We start from the raw sequence: 20,368 nt of genomic DNA on the forward strand, positions 1-20,368 counted from the left end.
GACAAACATCTGTGGTTATGCTTTGTCACGCTTGGACAACGCAGCTTACAGTAACTCAGAGTGATTTTCCGGGCTTCCTCTTCGAAAATATACACATTTCCCTACTGCAAGAAGATGTAACACACACATGTCTCTCTACGTCATCTGCTGTATTGTAACAAACAATTACAAGTGGGTTTTACGGTGTTTATCTTAGTCTGACATGTGTGTGTTTGAGAGAAAGAGGGAAACAGTGGGTGAAACTGATTTACAAGCAGAAGACAAGTGTTTATGTGACTGCAGCTGTGCAGTCACCGGAGAGGGCCGCACGTCAGCTCATAAACTCACAAGTTAAGAAACTTGGTGCATTACCACGAAACTTTACTTACATTTTCGTTTCCCCACTCACTTGTCAATCATAACAGTCTGAAAGCTGCATTAAGATGTGATAAAGTCTGCTTTTCTGAAGATCAATCAAATTATTCACGGCACTGTGAGGAGCATTTAAATATTTGGGGGAAAAACATTTAATCTTCATTAAGCCCCCCAAAGCTGTTATCAAGCTCACATCAGGTATTATGGTGCCATTTTTATGTTTGGATCATCTGTGACACTTTAATTGTGTGTTTGATAATGAGGCTTGCTCAGGCATGTTCCTGGTGTAGGAAGTGAAGTATAAACAGAAAGGCAATAAAAATCATCAATTCAATTCTAGCTGATGAATAAAAATGGGACAGTTTTAAAGCTCAGCCAGGAGATGGCGCTATCCTGTTTAAGCTTCTGGCCTCCATGAGCACGTTTTCACAGGAAGTCCCAGCGCTGCCACCATCACGTGTACGTGTGTGTATAATGTACAAGCTACTTGGGAGAAGACTTCATTTTACACTTCATTAAAGACTGATTATTAAGGGGACTGTTGGGCCTCTTTAGTGCATCTCATCTATTCACTGTGACTCTATACATTGATGGTGTGTATGTGAATGTGTGTGATTAAGTCTGATTATATTAAAAATCGCTGTTAAAAAAGAATCTTGACTGCAAAATAACAACCGGAGAAGAAATAAAACAATGGATTTTGAAAATCCTTTAATTCCCCACCTGTTCAGGATACAAACACTTATACTCTTTGCTATGTCTAAACAGCACTAGGGCTTCCTCTTCCAGTTTTGGCTCGCCTCCAGTTCAATGCTGTCCAATTCACCCTTGACTGAGCAAAAACACACAGTATGTATTTATCTATTGTAGGAGAAGTCAGATTCATTGCCATTTGTCTATATACAAAAGGGCTATAATGTCCTTTTAATGTCTGTTTCTGATGTTAACATAAAGATGTGATTACTTTATGAGAGTAAAATGTAGAATTATACTTTAACTGTGATGTCAAAGGTAAAAACAAATATTTACACCCTCCCTGCAGGTTAACCCTTATTTCACCTCACCTTTCCATGCTATGTGGATATTTTGCAGGCCACAATTAAGCCCCAGACTGCAGAATTGAACTGTAATGTTGAATTGGACGGTTCAAGGATAAGTTAATCACACTCTGAGAGCTCCATCACAGCCACTTACCTGTGACCTTCTTCTCGACAGAGCGAGGGGAAACTGCAAATAACTCCTTCAGTAGCATTTTACAGGTATGTTTTTTAATTACAGCTTTTACAATCATTATCATTATTGTTATCATATTATATTCAATTATCATCACTACTCTCAAATAAATCATAACACAATTTGTTTTTTTTTCTTCAAAATGTACACATACAAGTAGCATATCTTAAATGTCCATAATTTAAAACATATTTCCTTTTTCAACCTAAAATGAAATTACAGTCAGTCTTAAAACTAAGTATGAAATGAACGTACAGTTTAATACACACACATACATACTGTACATACATACATACATACATACAATAGCAGTTATCATAAAAAAATGAGAAAAATAAAATACACACATTTTACAAAGTCCTGACCCAAGCTTTCACATCATTAGATGATTGATATCATGACGTTCACTCTAAAATGGTTGATTTTGGCATGCATATTAACACAAATGCTTAAATCTTTTTTTTCCCAGTTTGAACAGGATTTTGTCATAAAGCACTGTCCTATTCACATTTGTGCATCTCATGTCTGTTATGGCTTAAGAACATACATTTCATTTCCCCTGTGTACACTGACATAATCCCTTTGAACCTCCCTGTCCCCAAACTCTACTGTGTTGTGGTGTCACTAGGCAGAGTATGTTCTATTATCGGTCTAAATCATAGTAAGATCACCCGCAAAGGTGCGTGTTGGGTTATTGTTTTCTCCATCTGAACAGGAACGCAGTCTCCAATTTAAAAACTAGAAATTTGTTATGTCAATATTGCCATCTCACACTCAAAAACAGAAGATGTGTTCACAATAGGCGATGGTCACTTTCTACAGGCCACTTTCTACAGAATCAAACAGCATCATGCCACAACTATGGATGAGGATGGAGAGAGAGAGCGAGGGAGAGAGAGAGAGAGAGAGAGAGGGAGAGAGAGGGAGAGAAACATGGATAAACAGACATCACTCATTCACTATTTTATCATCTTTTCAGAAATCATTCACTCAGTGTCTTTGATTCTTCGAGACATCTGGCTCGAATGTTGTTGGTCATCTTCTTAGTGTCCATTTTGGATTTTGATCCTCAGTTTTTTTTTTTCTTCAAAAATGTGTTTTTTCCTTGGGTAAGGATGGAAGTGGGGCTCTACAAAATGGAATAAAACACACTTAAGGCACCGTAACACATCCTGCTGAGATTAGACGTTTGATTTGGTGTTCACACGAGCTATTTTTAGCCGCTGATCGGCAGAGAGGGTGCTTTTCTCACCTGGTGTGCTTATCTTTTAGCAGGAATATGTTCTCACGGACCCCGACTCTCCTCTTGGACCAGAGTTTACTGACAGAGAAAAGAAGGTAATTAGTAAGTATAACAAAATATGGAACTGTGAGATGAACACACCTAAATCTTTATAGTTGTTCAAATTAAAAAAAATGTGTTTTCTGTTGTCATTCTAATGAAGCAAATACTGGATTCGAAAAGGCACTAAAACATTTCAAAGTTGAATCAAAACCACTGAACTGTGGTTTTATATATTTAAGCATTTTACCATTAATGTTAAAGGAATAGTTTGACTTTATGGGAAATATGCTTTTTTGTCATTGACAAGATCAATTGTTGTAAATACAGTACGATGCTAGAGCCAGAGAACAGTTAGCTTAGCTTAGCACAAAGACTGGAATTAGGGGTAGACAGCAAGCCTGGCTCTGTCCAAACATGACAAAATCCCCCTGCTGTCAACTCCTCTGAGCATGTGAAATGAGCTATTGAGCTAAAAATTGACTGGTCGTTTATATCTGACTGACATGTTGAGACTGCCTGTAAAGCTAAACTGTGTACCTGAAAGCACCACTTAACATGTTTTTCACTTGAATTTCATCAGTTTGTTGTAAGAGGAAAAAAAAGCTGTGGGTGTGAGAATTCACGGCACTTCCTGTTTTCCTCTCCTATCTAAAAGAGCACTCAGGCCTCTCAGTGGGGTTAAAGTGACACATAAACATAACATAGCTGAAAAACATAAGAGAAAGTCTCTGTCACAGACACAATTTTTAAATCTCTAACTGCTGGATTTACAACCACGTCTTAAATCAAACCATTATGGCAGCCTTGAAGGAAGGATGGGAAGGACGTAATCTGAAAAATGGTTATTGGTGGAATAAACGCACAATTTGTAGCTGATAAGCCCTTATGGTCTGTTAACAAGCACTAGAATGACCACTGATCTGCACACAAGACAGCAATGAGTGACTATCTGGTCTGGTGTTGCCTTGAGGAAAATTGTTTCCCATTCAATTTTTGTCCTTTTTTATAGTAGATCTCCATCCTACATCTCAACAACAACAACACTATTGACCTCGGAGACCCTTCAAAGCCAATCAAATGGCTGCTAAATGTACAATGACCACCTTTGTCACTTTTTATGTTGTAATTCTTTTGCCGATCTTCCATCACACTATTTTCACTTGTGAGAAGTGCTAATTCAAGCATGTTAGTCTTAGTTTGTTAGTGAACAGGAAAGAACCGCTATGTCTTTCTCTTCCTGTGCCTGATCCAGGCTTTTGTTCTGCCGCTGTGAGCTGCATCTTCTCACCTTCACTCTGGACTTTTCTCAGGGTGACAGAGGGGGTCGAGATGGCGGAGGCACGAAAGTTGGCAGGTAATGTTTCTGAGGAGTCGGCGGTCATACCGCGGAGGTCCTTCTCCCGGAACATTTTCCTCCATGATGGTGACCGTGTAAATGTTTTAGTGCCGTCCTGCAGAGACAATGTAGTAACAATAGTAATTTAAAAAAACAGCGTTCACAGTCGAGGCTATTTCAGAGTCGTATTCATTATACATTAGTGTGGTAAGAGTGGTATTTGACAAAGCTGGGTTTGTTTTGACAATATACCACAGTTGCACAGTTTGTAGTCCAAGAAGCTGTAACTAAGCAATTAGCAGTGGTGTAAACACAGCTGAACTGCTTTGGCGTGCCAATAATTTGCCAGCAGTGGTACATGTGCTCATGCCATGAGGGCTGTCTTTACAAGAAGGAAATTTCAGTCTATTATTTTACCACTGAAAAGAAATTATTATGTCACATATTTAAGAAAGGGCAAAAACTGAAAAGTTTGGATCAAAGGCCCTATTGTCAAGTAAAATAGTCTTGGTCACAATGGTTACAATCAACACACTCTCCCGCCTCCTGGCAGGAGTGATTATCTTGATTGATTTTCTACAGACAGTTTGTCGTACCTCATCCGGCCTCCTCTCTGTTCCCATGGAGATGAGAGCATTGTACTCCTTGTCTAGGAGCTGCCTCGCCTGCAAACGATACACAAACCGAGTTTTAAGATCATAATTAAGATAATGTAAGAGTTAAAGATTAGGATTATCTTGGCATTAGGCAGACAGAAGGCGAGGCGGTGAGAATTTCTCACCACACTTGAGAGATAAGCGCTGTAAAGAGGTGTTTTTCTACATTCAGTGACAATAAAGGTGGTGCACTGTGCGATACCTGTGTGTTCTGATTGGGTATCTGAAGGAGGAGGGCCAGGTCTGTGTAGTCAAAGGTGTCATCTAGCGCCAGGAGGGCCCCGTGCACCCCGCTCTCTAATAGGTTGTCAGCAAACTCTTTTAGACCGATAGACTGCACCCAACACATGACTCGTTCATTGGACCACACCATTACATCTGTGGATGAGGACGCAGAAAGGCAGGTCAATAATAAGCGTATGCTCTGATATCAGAGAAAATCTGGCTGTTAACCAGATGCCTCACCTTGGTTCTGGTGTTGACTCTCATCCCTCCTCCTCTCCAGCTCCTTCCTGTCATAGTTCAAGCGCTTCAAGCACATGATACCGTAGTGAAGGCTTACTCTGTAAGTGAGAGGGACAGATTGCTCTAATTCATCAAAGATGACAAATATTTACATCCAAGAAGATGGCGCAAAGAAGAATGTGGATAAATGTCACATATAACACATAAATTTTTCTTTCTGACCTGTGGAAACTGTCCACCATCTTCAGCTGGCCCCTCAGTTCTTTCTTGGTGAGGTGATCGAGCATACGGGCGTCCACCAGTGACTCCATGAAGTAGGAGCGGTACTGAGGCAGACCCAGGCTGGGTAGCCATTCGTTTCCCACCCACTCATGGTTCATGTCCCCATAGGCCAGGATCTGAAGGACAGTGGGAGCGATGGAGGTAAACAGAGTGAAAGAACACAAATCAGGTATGAATGTGCATCAAAAACAACACATAGTATAAAACAAATCTTCTAACATCTAGGATTATGATTCTGAATTTGAAACACAATATATGCATACCTACATAGCAAACTGCATGTTAACTTCAACTGAATAGTAGCATTCAAATGTTAATTGTTAATTAATTAATCATCTGCACCTTTCTTATAAATAAAAATCGAATAGTTTTGTATGTACTTTGGTGCCCTGTGATATGGCAGACAAGGATATAGAGAGAGGAAGAGCATGTAGAGGGTGTGATGTCTAATACTGTGGCACAGCAGGACAGATAAGATGCTCAAAAGATAGATATGATAATTATATAATATATATATATATATATATAATTATATAAGACTATTTATCAACTATTTATCATTCATAATGCTTTGCAGATTAGTTATGAGCCGTTAAGAGAAAAACTAACTTTTGGGTTGGCAGGTGGGTCCTCCTTTAATTCATCAGGAAGACCTCAGCCTCAAATGGGCCGTGACCGCTTACCCACTTTAAAAAGGCTACAGGGCATCTTATTAAGTTTCTACCCTCAACTACTTATGTTACAGTCAATTTCATGGATTCTTGATGAATTACAATGCTGGCTATAATGACAAAGTAAGTGATATACTGTAGGATGATTTTCTACAACCTGGCAACTTAAAAGATGCTATAAAGCATTAGCAAATGATTTAGTGACCACTAATACACATGAAAAAAAGGCACAATTTATATGAGGAACAATGTACTTCAAGCTGTCAGTTAGTGTTAGTGAGTGTAAGGAAATAATACATTATGTAACCATGCTAGCTGGCACATCACATATGAGGATGTGTTTGCATATTGATGCATGATGCAATAAGTTTGGTTGGTGATCTAAGTGAGCTTGTGTGTACTGAATGTCACATTACACCGCAATATGTGCCAATCACCTGTGTGCTGCCAGAAACTCACCTGGTCCCAGCTGAACTCCTTCTGCTCCTTGTGGTCCAGGCAGAGCAGAAGAGATCAAAGAGAAAAGGGACAGAGAGTTGCAAAGAGAGGGAAAGATCACCAGGGGGAGTGTGTTTGTGCATGTGTGCGTGTGTTATAGTGAATCAGTGTCAGGACAGAATGGAGAAGAAGAGAGGGAAGGCAAGAGGAGGAAAAGTTTTGTTAGTGAGTGAGAAATTAGTTGGAAAAACACCACATCAAAACAGATTTTGGGGGAATAGTAAGGGAAAGGTGTAGCCAAACATGCCTAATCAGAGACAAAGAAAAGGAAAAAAGCTTATCAGTGTGAGGCCTTTGGTCATACTGCTAAGAATGAAGAGGCCAAAACATTAAAACATTACATTACATAACATTAAAATTCTCCTCAGATTTGATATGAAATGTGATGTTCTTACTGGCTTGGTGGCAGCAGTGAGAGACTCCATCTCTGCATGTGTCATCCAAATATTACTGGTCGACTGTAATGACAGTAAACAAATGTGACATCAGTGAGTGTATGACGTGTGTATGTCCCAGCTGTCTGCGCGCATGATTTGTTTGCTGACATTACATCACACTTTTTACTGAGCCTTACAGAGCGAGTGCTGGCAGGTGCAGATGGACTGGTGAGGGAGACCATTTCCTGGATGGCCAGGCGGAGTTTGAGCCTGTGTAGAGGGTTGCTGATGCCAATCTCCCTCTGGATCTCCGTGTCTGACAGATTAGCCATTATGGCGCCGCTCTTCACGTTGGCACGACACGCTGCCACGTACCATGCCGGCATCCCTACCCACAGCTGGATAAACAGAAAGCTGATGTGAACGGATGTGAACGCGAAACACTTGCAATGATGATAGGTGGTGAGTGCCACTTTTGTATTTGCAGTATATAGTCTTAGCCCTAACTTTAACCTGACTCCATTCACTAAAATTAACCCCAGCTCCTTACATTTACCCAGGCGAAGACGCTGAATATCTATATAAACCCATTAAGGAAACATTATATTAGACTATCAGCTGAACTCTCCTGATCTTGCCATTTAACAGGACAGAGTGTTTTGACGTACCTCAAGCCAAGTAACAACAGTCGGGCCATCCCAGGAGGCGAAAGGCAGACCCTGACGACAGGCCTCCTCTAAAAGATCGTGCCTGGCAAGTAGAGTTGAAAACGGAGAGTTTGACAGAGATTAATTTCTACACATCTCACCTCACCACTGTCTCTTTTTATAAATAGAAAATCACGTTGATCTTAATACGTTAAACACACAACATGACATTTGTGCCTTGCCACACTACAAGGCCATATATATTTTGTAAATGAATGGCACCACAGGAATCAAGGCCCCAGGCCAGGCCTGGTTAGTGCCATGCTCTGCCAATGACACCTGACTGTGCCATTTTCTAACTAACACCGTAGCCTCTGTGAATAACATCAGAAGTGGGTGGAAAGATGATTGATCTCACTTCTTTTTACTGCGGCGGTCTTTTTCTACTGTTCCAGTCCCCAATTTAGTCAGGCCTAGCGGATCAGCTGACCCCAGGTCATCAGAAGGTGTGGAGGCTGGAAAGGTCAAAGGTTAAAAATAATAATTACGTTATGAATCCACCTCACTGTTGATAATTATCTTACTTTAAGCAGATACATTTGACAACATAACGGCATTGTGAATGAGAAGTTTCCAATCTGCTCACGCACCCAGTGACGCAGATTCTCGCCCAGGTGCACCGATCCTCCCTTTTTCCTTCTTGCCAAAGAGACGACCAATGGACGACTTAATGCTTTTCTTTTTGCTGGCTTTGTGGAGGGAATCCTGGCTAGCAGTGGTGACACCATCAGCAGAGAGACTAGAAGGACAGAGAAAGGAAAAACAGGAAGAACACTGAAATCAATATAGACACTGAGATACTGACACCTGTGGGCTAGTTTGTTAGTCAAACTATTTATGAATAAACCTTCGTGAGAGTACCTGCGAAATTCCCGGTGGTCATCGAGGCCTGCCCCGGGGTGAGTGTGTGTCATTCTGTCCAATCGTAGGGCTCGAGGAACAGGAGGCGGGGTGGAGTCAATCAGGGCAAGTGCTCTGCATTCTTCACCATCTTTGCTATTCTGCACGTGGAGAGAGTGGGGTGAATTTAAACAGGATCCTCCTCGTCTGAAGCACATTTGTGGCTTGTATCACAGCTTTGCTACTGCACCTGTCTGTCAGTCTCCCTTGCAGGGGAATGTGGCAGGCGGGGGGTGGAATGCCCAGAACTGGGTGGTGAGGGAGACGCCAACGTGGAGGAGGTGATGGAGGGTGTCATGTATCCCCTCCCGATACTGTCCCGTCCTCCCAGCGAAGAGGGCGGAAGAGGCGAGGCATCCAGGGCCACGCTGCTGACCCGGCTCTCAATCTCCTCTGCCCTCAGCTCTGTGCTCTCCTTTTCCTCCTGAATCAGCCTGAGAGGAGAGGAAAGAGGGAAAGAGGAGGAAATAATGTTTTTAAATATTGGGCTTTACTATCTTTATAGCAGAAAGCCTTTTGAAAGTAGGCTCAAATATTGGTTGGTAGTGTCATAAAATGTCTAACACTATAATAGACATAAGCTCACTTAATCTCCTTGTTGATGGCCTCCAGTTGCTCCTGCAGCATGATGGCCAAAGTCTGTACGTCTGTCTGTCCGCTGGGAGAGAGCAGTTCCGATCCAAACAGAGTCTCCCTGTCATCCTCGTCGTCGGAGCAGCCTCCTTCCACACCACCCTCAAACCCCACACCCAGCATGTTGCCGCTCTCCCACTCTGCATACTGCCAAGAGAGAAAAATGGTGCGAAAGATGCAGGAGAATATTATCCTACAAACAAATGACATCAACATTATCACCATCATTATCTCAGTGTAAGATAACCACCTTGTTACTGTCGTCTCTAGGGCCGCCCCACCGGCCACGGTGCGCCCGCCTGACCACCACCCCGCTAGAGGAGCTGCTGTAGCCGGATGGGAGCGAGCCTCCACCCTGGGGGTACCGCAGCTCTGAGGCGCTCCCTGGAAGAGATCTTCGGAAAAGGGTGGAGGGAAGTGAGCTCACGCTGCCCGCCCTATGGTGAGATTCAGAATCGATTAGTTATGCCACAGTACTTGAAAATTCCAAAGTCCCCATTTTCTGGGTGTAAAATTACAACAGACAGGTTTCTCTGGTAAAACAAACACTTTTAAAAGATTTGTATACATTATTTGCATATTCGTCAGCTAGAACAACACCCTCTGGGTACAGAATAAATAATTACTTTTTAAAATAGATTTTAGTGGAGTACATAATGACTAAACAGGAGAGTAAACAAAGATTTGTGCTCAGGAGGGGCAGTGTATATATAGTATCCCTTGGGAGACTTTGTTTTTATTTGGGCATTCATAAAATGCAGAATCTATTGTATAAATAAATACCCTCAAAGATTCATTGTATCTAACCTGGAATAAGAAGACCCAGGCCTGCCTCTCAGCTGATCCAGCTCAAGTTGGATTCGCTCCAGCTCAGCAAGGAGCTGCTCCTAAAGCACAGAAGAGAAAAGACAGTCATTTGGTTTTATTCAAGGGAAAATTAGCACTGTTAGTTAAACATGTCGCCTCTTTTTTGTTGGGAAAGGTGGAAGCCTTGACAACCAGTAAAATGTCGACATCATTAGCAAAAAGTACAGATGAGAAGGTTCACAAAAACTTTTTCTCTTTAAAAAAAAAAAAAGTTTGATTGCCTCTCTCTTCTTCACCACACAGAACATGAGAATAAAATGCTAACAAAACCGAAATGGTAAATACCTTATTAGCTATAAGATCATCTTGGATTTTCTTCATATTGGACAGTTCCTCTGAAAGAGCGTTCTAGCAGAGCAGAAGAATGAAGACAATTTTTTTTTACCCATTCTTATTTTTCATTATATCACAAAATATTCTACGCCACTATATAGTCTCTTTGTTACCTTCTCCTCCAGTGCAGCCATCCTCTCTTTGAGATGGAGCTGCAGTCTCTCATTGGACTCAGACAGAAGTTTGTCCACTGTATCTGAGAGGCGTTTATTGTGTTCGTCATTCATCTTCTCCCTCTGCCTTGCCTGAAATAAACCAGAAGAGTGGTACTCTTTTGATTGTCCTTAAAATAGGAGATGTTGGCAAGTAGAGAAAAAAAATGATGTTACCCTCTGGAGCTCTTGGTTCTTCTCCTCGAGTTGAGCTTCCATTTGTCGTAGTCGCTCCTCAAAGTTTCCATGGCGCTCCTCCGCCTAAATTAGAGAAAACAAGAATATTTCAAGTTGCTCCAACAAGCCTTTTATCTGTTGGTGAATAGACTGAAAATAGATCCGAATAAAAGCTTGAAGATTTTTATTCAAAAAAGGCATGAGTATGTTTATCTAATCGATGAATGAAGACTGTGACAGTATATATACAGTGTTACAGTATCTATAAAATAAGCCCAACCTTTAAATGGAACAGCACTGAAATCTGAGTGGCGCAGTGATCAGTCAGGTACAGTATGTGACTGTCCCTGACTCAAAGTACCTTGTTGAGAGCAGCAACCCTTTGGGCAAGCTGGGCCTCGATCTCAGGCAGCGTCTCTGCCCTCTGTAGGGTCTGCTGGAGCTTCTGCTTGGCTTCATCCAGACGTTCCTGTAGCTGTCTGTTCTTCTCTTCACTCTGAAAACATAAAGCATAAGGACTGAGACTGCAGATGAGTTCAAAAACGAGTCTTGCATCTAATAGGATTGTTGAATATAATAGCACTCACATACCAGATTCATCAAACATAGCGTGCGCTGACAGTTTAGTTATGACAGTGGATAGTGGATTATTTGAGTTTACCTGTCTGTGCAGTGATTCCTTGCTGGCCAATTCGTTTTCCAGCTTGTCTTTGATATCGTGGAGAGAAGTCGCCTCCCTCTGGGCGCTGAGGTACCTGCATTCAACACCAAGCCAACATCGAATTAATGGAGCTGCAGTTCTCTTCTAACATGACATGATATACCTGGTTATATGCAAGGACATACTTTCCACTGGGGATGGAGGGGGACATGTCCCTCTCACTTTTCAAAATCCTATTTTTGCCCCCCTGACTTTTACAGTCTCAGTTTGATTCATTCACTGAACATACCACTAAAACAAATGGGACAAACTCATTAAAATGTTAAAATGCTCATCTGAGCTGGCTTCAGTTATGACTGTGTGCTCACAGTGTTTAAGCCTCACAAGCACCATTGTGTGATTTGTGGACTGTTGTACCAGACTGGAAGTTGCCCTGTCCTCTTGTTAGAGTTCAGGGCTGAAAACTAATTCAGCTGTTTTTACTTACAGATAACCCTCCTAAAAATACACTAGAGCGGATCAGCAATCAAAGAGACAGAAGTGATACAGTATTCGTTGATTTCAAAGGTTCATTGTTGACATAAGGAGAAAATTGCATAATTTAAATGTTTTTTTTACATTTAAAAAGGACAAGGCTGTAATATTTTTAATCTGTTAACAAAAAATAAACATGTGACCTCAGTTAAAGGTTTAGTTGTTAGCAGTAAAGTATACTGACTCTTAAACACCTTAAAGGGTACAATTTTCTCTACTGTACATTTGAATAGAGGTGTAGGGCATCCAGTTACATTCAAGCTTTCAAACAAACTGTGCCCAGAAAGCATTTTACTTTTTGCATACATCCTTAATTAGAATCTAATGCAAAGGTTATTATGTAAAACGACTTTGGACTGTATAAATAGGTGTGGGGACACCTTTTTAACACATTGCCAGCCAACAGGTGAAACATATGGTCCTTCTGCTATGTGCTATGTTCATTATGGCTGATGTATGAAATTCTGGCTCCAAAAAAAGTGTGAGTCCTCACTGAAACTAACAATAGATTCTTCAAACACAGCAAAGGTTACCTGCGTTCTAGTGTTGTAATCCTTTCCTCCATATCCTCCCTTTGGCAGAGGGCCTATAGGAGGAAAAATGTATGATGAAACAAGATGATATGCAGTTTGGACATTCATGGTATAATAAGATGACTGTTCTTATTACACATTTAATGGCCAGGTAAGAGATGCATTAAACATTGTAGTGTGTGGCTGACCTATATAAGTAGTACATTTTAATACTGTAGATGTCTACAAACAATTTCTTCTACATTTATTTTAGACTCCTATATCTGCCTATCCTCATAACTATAATATATTTCTTAATTTTCTTTGCATATTAGTACTTCTCCAACATATGTCCATTGTGTTCAAATATACAGTTGGAGCCCTGGGAACTGGGGGAGCTCAGGGTCTTGGCCAGGAAGAGACAGATTGGCCCTACAGACCTCTTTCACTTCCCTTTGGAGCTTCTGATTGGCCTCCTCTGACTTCGTCACCTCCCTCCTGGCGGCCGCAAGCTGTTCCTCTATTTCCCCAACCTAACGTGACACCATAAAGGGACACCAAACACAGAATGACACAGACTGAACCTACATGAGTCAATGTTAACTGCCACAGCACCAGGTCAAAATAGACACAACAGTGATCCATTACAAAAGTCTGCCTGGTCAGTCTAAGACTCTTAAAGTCCAACACAATAAACTAGAGACAGAATATGTCTCTTTTTACTGTCCAGTCTTCTCTTTTATCCCTTCATCTTCTCATTGCGTAGTCGGGATGTTGTAGAGTAAAACATTTTGTCAGTTACTTATCTTCACCTAAATACTGACTCATCATACAAGATGGATGGTGCTACACATAGTACATCTGTGATTCAATCCAAATTGTGTCTTATTATGTACTACAGGTTATAATCATGGCTTTTTCGTAGCAGCTGCAATAGTCAAACTGGCCACAAGAGGGAAGAGGAAGACCAGTAGATGTACTGTACATAAATCCCCTCCTTCCTGGGATATACTGTTTGAAATACTTGAGGATTTTTTCTTAGCTCTGCTTAATGGAGTATAATAAAAGTTTGCTTTCATTATATAAACCAAATTACAACATAAAACAGAAACACCAATACCTAAGTGCACCTTTATTTCTATACTTGTGGGGACCCTTATTGACTATATTCCAGTCCCCGGTGCTAACAAACCCCAGCCTTAAAGAAATAGCTTGACATTTTGGTAGATGTGTTTATTTGTTTTTTTGCCAAGACTTGTATGAGAAGATCAATACCATTGTCACGTCTGTACAGTAAATATGAAGCTACAGCCAGCAGCCAGTTAGTGTGGCTTAGCATGAGGCCTGGAGTCAGGGAGAAACAGCTTGCCAGACTCTGTGCAAAAGTCAACAACTGTATGTTGTGGAAGTATATTTACCAAAATGTCAAACTATTCCCTTAACAATCAGCACCTACCTCAGGACTGACTTAAGCCGTGTGCTCAACCTCAACCACACAGTTATTTTAACCTTAAAAAGGCACTTTGTCATTTTCTGCAATTTTCTCCCGCAAAAATTATGGCAAATCTAGAGAGGGTTTGTGAAGTTGTGAAAATGGTCTCAGGATAAAATGATTTCAAACACAGCATTTATGGAAGTGATGATGTTAAAGACCACTAGTTCTGTCAACAGGTTGACAGGTACGACACACATGCACACCGTTTTTTAAAGAAAGCCTCCAACCAGAGAAAATGCATTGTTGTTAGTGTTTCATTGCACTCCATCCCACAGATGGATATAATAATTATATATCAACTGCAACATTTCAGCTTCGATTCACATTTAACCACAATGCCACATGCTAACACTGAAATATCCCCTTGGAGAAATGAAGATGTCCTCACTTTGCAAAAGTGTCCTCCCTCTGAGGTCATTGGTCCTCATCATGACAGATATATAAAAACACACACTCACCTGCCGGCACATGAGGGCAAGCCTCTCCCTCAGCTGGGACAGTTCAGCTCTCTGTCGCTCTATCTCCCCTTCTCGTTGTCTTTCAAGCTCGCTATCCTCCAAGCCAGAGGAGGGACCATTGGGTAGCCGCTGGAATGATGACAATAAAGAAAGAAATGAGGGTGACAAAGACAAATGACCAGTTAGAATCAGTTGAGGTTGTAGCTGAAATTAGTGACATGTGGATGAGGTATGACTTGGGGTTAAAATCACACTGACACACCATGATACCCAGACATCTACTTTTCTACTTCTCACATACACAAATACAACTGGAACCAACATGCATAAAACCCTCCCTTACATCTTTCCCGCCGTCCACCCCTTGTTGACGTCTTTTAATTTGGTCTCTTAAAGAGATTACCTAGAAAAAGGGAGACAAAATAATAATGGGCAAACAGATGATACAAATGAATGTTCTTTCTTCACACCAAGCACCTAAGCATCCTGACGACAGACACATTGGACTTTACCTCTTGAGAAGACGCTGCCAGTTGATCTTCTAACATGGACACCCTCTCTAGGGCCACACGGAGCCTCTCTCGAACCTGGGGGGTAGAAGTGATATCAGTTGGCTGACCATTATGATGTTTATGAATTACGATTAAACCCGCATTTGTATTGCTAAGCCTTTTTTACCCTCCTAACGTCACTACATCTTCTTGACCTTCCTGATAAGGCGTAGGAGGCTGCTTTGCCATTCAGTTGATCCTATGCCAGCATTTTGGGTCTGATCATCTTGATAAGACAATCATTGAGGCCAACAGGATTTATTGACCAGGGCAGGTGTTCATCAGACTTTTAGGAACGCTCTGAAATGCTGACCTAACAATTCTTCAGGCACAATGAAAGCATATTTTTTACTCCTACTTGGAGCAAAGTGTAGGAGGAACATTTTAGAGTAGCACATGATCACTTGCATGCTCAGAGCAGCAATAGCAAATGAGATGCAGGGATTTACCCTTCATCTGCATCTTTCTTAATCTTTGAAAATATTTCTTGTATACAATTTTAAGCGGTTTAACATCTATTGAATGTGCATTTTCTTGTTGGAGCAAATATATCACTTCACCATAACCAATAATTCATATATTCAAGACAAAACATGTGCTAAGAGGTGCATGTCCACGTCTGCACTGTAGCCATTTAGGATTCTATAAGGCTACTTATACTGTTTTTAAAGCAATAGAAATTTAATTAATAGCTTTAATTAGTAGTCTACAATAACTGACCCCACTTAGGGGCAGTTGAAACCAGCTTAAACACAATGCAGACATACCGAGTCACCTTTTAAGGTAATGTCGATGTTAGCAAACAGCCTATTTACACATTCAGCAGACACAGACCACAATTTTTGCTATCTATTTCTGAACACCTGATGAATTTGATGAAAGACCAGTATTCTTTCACTTCCTCCTGAGGGAAAAACCTGTCTCTTTAGCTGCTGAATGCTCCATTATGTGCACCAGCTAGCCACTAACTTTGTCTACTATGCCCTTTGGTGATGATAGGTTTGCTAGGTAGCTGCTGGGTTTGCGTTCTGCGACCAAATAATCCTGATGAGAGCAGTGAGAGTGAACCGAAACAAGTTGAGGGCCTGAAAACCAGAACAATGGGCTGAGAGATGCTATAACACTCTGTAGAGTTGAGGGAATTGCAGATTTGGGTGATAATTGTCTGTGGATTTATCACCACGTGTGACCCCTTTCACATACAAGCACTCATAGGATCTGTAATGTAAATATATTGATCATAGCCATTCATGTGTGAGTAGGAAGTGACAGTGAAGGATTTTTACTTTGATCTTGGAAATTTCACTTTCAACTGAAAGTTTCAACCTGATCTACAATGCAGTTTGACCCACCTTCTCATCCAGGGCCTTGTGGTGCTCAAACAGAGACTTGAGGGCCTTGAGGACTTCCACCTCACTGGAGACCCCTGCCGGGGATTGGGCTTGTCTTTTTACCACCGTCATCCTCAGACTGCGCTCATGGCGAGACACTAGACACTCCAGGTGTTCCAGCAACAACTACAGGGGTGAGTTGGATGAAGAGGGCGGAGATGCAGAGGTGGCAGGAGAATGCAAAGAGGTGAACGGACAGAGATAAAAAATAAAAGGTAGTTTGAGGGACGCAGACACGGGGGACAAGGGAGTAAGAGACAATAAACAAGAAAACAACAAGAGAGAGTAAGGTAGCAGAAGGGACAGAGAAAGGAAAGAGAAAGCTCAGAGAGGATGCAGAGGAGTGAAGGATTTTAAGAGTGACAATGTGATGAAATTCAGTGGTGAGAGGAACATTGCGGAGCAGAAAGAGACCAGGAACGAATGGGAGAGAGATAAGGAGATAAGGAGGAAAAAAAAAACCAGTCACGAAGTGAATGTGGAGGAGAAAGAGGAAGAGAAGGAGAAAAACTGAAACAGTGTCACACACCCACACAACCACAATGGGTGAGGAAGATAACACAGAGGCTGTTACAGCGCTAATAAGCAAAATGGCCGCTAAACATCTTACACGTGTGTTGTTTCTCTCCGCCTTGAGCTCAGCAATCTCCTCCTCCCTCTCCAGAAGCTGCTCCCGGCAAACGTTCAGCTCTTTAGTCAACACAGCAAACTCCTGTGGAACACACAAGCTGCGTTGAGGGGCACAGAAAACAAACTGTTTAAATATATGGCTTTAATAGCCTAAGTGGTCTCTGCTTAGCCGCTTGAGCTGCGATGAAAGCTTAAAGGAGCAAATAATAATTCAGGCCAGACATAGCCACATATAGTGGCGCTGAAAATTAAACTGGCTGCTCTCAGCATATACACATATGGGCTAAATGGACACATTGCACTACAAATATACACGACAAAAGCCCTCTATGTGAAACACCTGAGACCAGGGATGCAGGAAGATGTGCATGACGTAAACCTACATAATAATCATGTAAATCACTGACACAGTTTCCACCACCACTCTCTCTTGCTCATCCTCCTCTGTGAACTCGAATTCATGGATGGATTACATCACACTGTTACACAATAGCTCTGCACTGGAATGCACAAGAGAGACCCCAAAAACACAGCATCGATATGTCATTTACGCCGCTGGGAATACATTTGCAACTCCTGCGTAACGGAGATTGCGTCTTCCATTTTCATAAGCAAAAGAATCATCACTGCTAGATGGTCAGTGATTTCTTAATGCCTCCATAAAACACCAGCAAAGCCTTCAGCCTAGAGGCTGTTTATAAGGACGATAATGATGTTTAGATGTTTAGAGTCAGGATTACCTGCTTTATGATTCAAAAACTGTTGAAAGTAGACACATAAAACTGGTCTGTGTTTGCATGGATGAGGGAAAGCGAGAGAGACACCCAGATCTATACAGATGGTGACACAGTGGGTCCATTGGCTCTTGGCCTTATAGGATTCTTTCTTGTTTGGATAGGGGTCAGCTTCTCAGTTGGCTCCTCTTGTCCGCATATAGTTTCTTTTCTATTTCATCTCCCTCTAGCGCTACAGACACTGGCCTCCATTCATTTTAAAACATTTGCAGTCCAGAACTATGATGCACAAGGAAACTGAGAATATAAGCAGGAAATACAAATTTGAAAATGCTTTTGACCGCCGTGGTAGCTGCAAATTGGTAATGATTTACAGGTTCTGCACACGGTATCATAAACACCTATACATTCATATTCAGTTCGCTAATGAAGCCCTTAAACAAAATCATAGTTTATAGTGTTCAATTGTTGCAATAGCAGCAGAGAATATTTAGGGCTGCAGCTAATGATTATTTTCACTATTGATTAATGACTCTTAAATAACGATGAACTATTTTGGCTATAAAATGTCAGAAATTAGTCAGATGCCCATGTCAGTTTCTTAAATCCTGAGGGGACATCTTCAAATCACTTGTTTTATTGGACCAAAAGCCCCAAAACACAAAGATGTTGAGTTCACACAGGACAAAGAAATGCAGCAAATCCTTATAATCTAGCAGCTAGAACAAACGGATATGTGGCAATGTTCCTTAAAAAAATACTTATCAATTATCAACTAATTATCAAAATAGTTGATTTTTTCTTTTGTCAATCTATTCAACCAACTGTTTCATCTCTAGAGGGTTGTTGAGGGCTATGATGTTGTATTCACTTCATGTAAATTTGAATGACAATAAGAAAAACAACCAAACAACATGTGGAAATATTATGTGTTGTCAGAGGAACAATGAGAGTAGCTCTGGTGACTCAGTGTGCTCCATGTTCACTGCAAGTCTGAAGTGCTCTAGTTACTTTTCTGTCTCTTTTCACATTTAAACATCAAAATTAGATCTGAACACTTGTTAAAAATATCTTTCTGACTGTCCTTCAAAAAACTTGAAATAAGGACAATGACTTCATGTCTTGATATTGAATAATAATACAGAATTGTCTAGCCAGAGCTGGTATTTGTCTAAGAGCACAACATCACAGAACACAACATGCAGTATACATACTCTAATCACAATAGACACATTCAGATCTTGGAACTTGTCCCAGTAAAAAAAAAGAGACAGCTGTTATAGAAGTGTTGTAAATGTATGATAAAATCTTCAAATTCCAATGATTATCAATCCACCATTTCAGCCAGTAAACTAAAGAGAATTACTAAAAAATCAAGTTCTCAATTAAGTTAAGCTGAAGTCATAAAAAACATTAGCTTCCAGCGTCATTAATCATCCACTAACAACATGGTCAACAAACATAATGAAACCTGATTACACAATAAGAGGAAAATTGCGGATGCAACTTCGACTGAAGAGCCAGAAGATGAGGGGAACATAAACCCTCTGCATTAGTATGAACAACATTAGTGAGGAAAACTCTGAAGACGCAGTGGGGGAAGTATTTAACATCTACTTTCTAGCTGCGTCTCTCTCTGCATGAACTGTCACTGCAAAGGCTTACTGTCTCATGAGCTCCCTTCACAATGACAGACACTCAGAGAAACACACTCATACAGAACTAGTCACTGATAGCACAGAGGAGGATAAACAATGTTACCTCACATGCAGGAGTGTTCAACTTAACACACATGCTCAGTCACAAACACATACTTTACTTCCAAACTGACTCTCCTCCAGAAGTGTATGCAGTGATTGTAAACACACACATACACACAGTTGTACCTGTGGCAGAGCAATAGATAGCTGTCTCTGAAGTGACTCCTTTTCGTGGCCGAGCTCGCGGAGGCGGAGCTGAGCCGTGCCCAGGCTGTCCTGCGTCTCCCTCAGGTTCTCCAGCAGCCTCTCCCTCTCCGTCAGCATGTTGACCATTAATGACTCCAGGTTCCCTGTGCTGCCTCCTTCGTCTCCTCCGCCTCTGGGCTCCCTCCCACTGAAGCCTCCTCCCCCCATCGCACCCCCGGGGCCTCCGACTCCTGCCCCGGCAGGTGAGGAGGGGCCCCCTCCAGTGCCGCTTCGCCCATCCTCAGAAATGGTGGGCATCACCTCGCACATCATCATGAGACCGTGGTGTGTGTGTGTGACAAGTTAATAAGAAAACTGAACAGCAGATTGTGCGTGCAAATTGTCTTCGTGCCTATGTGTTTTTTATTAGCTTATAGCCTACTAAAAGTTTGATGTACAAAATATAAATCTTTACATCTTCATTTTTTCAAAAATATCATTCCTTTGGTCTGCATATCTTTCTCTGTTTATTGCCTTTTTTCTCCAGCACTCACTTCTGTGAGTCTTTTCTCACTTGTCTTCCTTCACAA

General features: G+C 41.3%; 1 protein-coding gene across 1 annotated transcript; it reads right to left on the reverse strand.

The window, feature by feature from the left end:
• Positions 1–2,662: 2,662 nt before the first annotated feature.
• Positions 2,663–20,114, reverse strand: LOC139219510 (liprin-alpha-3-like). The gene is made up of 31 exons (XM_070851396.1): positions 19,779–20,114; positions 17,139–17,240; positions 16,490–16,654; positions 15,099–15,173; positions 14,930–14,989; positions 14,587–14,715; positions 13,074–13,166; positions 12,655–12,707; positions 11,588–11,681; positions 11,288–11,422; positions 10,927–11,010; positions 10,711–10,842; positions 10,550–10,612; positions 10,205–10,284; positions 9,648–9,834; positions 9,351–9,544; positions 8,955–9,198; positions 8,726–8,865; positions 8,455–8,603; positions 8,223–8,319; positions 7,826–7,907; positions 7,355–7,555; positions 7,176–7,238; positions 6,742–6,768; positions 5,552–5,727; positions 5,330–5,427; positions 5,067–5,242; positions 4,805–4,873; positions 4,161–4,323; positions 2,840–2,908; positions 2,663–2,716 (listed from the first exon to the last, which is right to left on the reverse strand). The coding sequence occupies exons 1-30, from the start codon at positions 20,112–20,114 to the stop codon at positions 2,856–2,858; spliced, it is 3,720 nt and encodes a 1,239-aa protein (XP_070707497.1). The 3' UTR covers positions 2,663–2,716; positions 2,840–2,855.
• Positions 20,115–20,368: the final 254 nt, after the last annotated feature.

This window comes from Pempheris klunzingeri, chromosome 20 (assembly GCF_042242105.1).
Source record: "Pempheris klunzingeri isolate RE-2024b chromosome 20, fPemKlu1.hap1, whole genome shotgun sequence".
Taxonomy (NCBI): Eukaryota; Metazoa; Chordata; class Actinopteri; order Acropomatiformes; family Pempheridae; genus Pempheris; species Pempheris klunzingeri.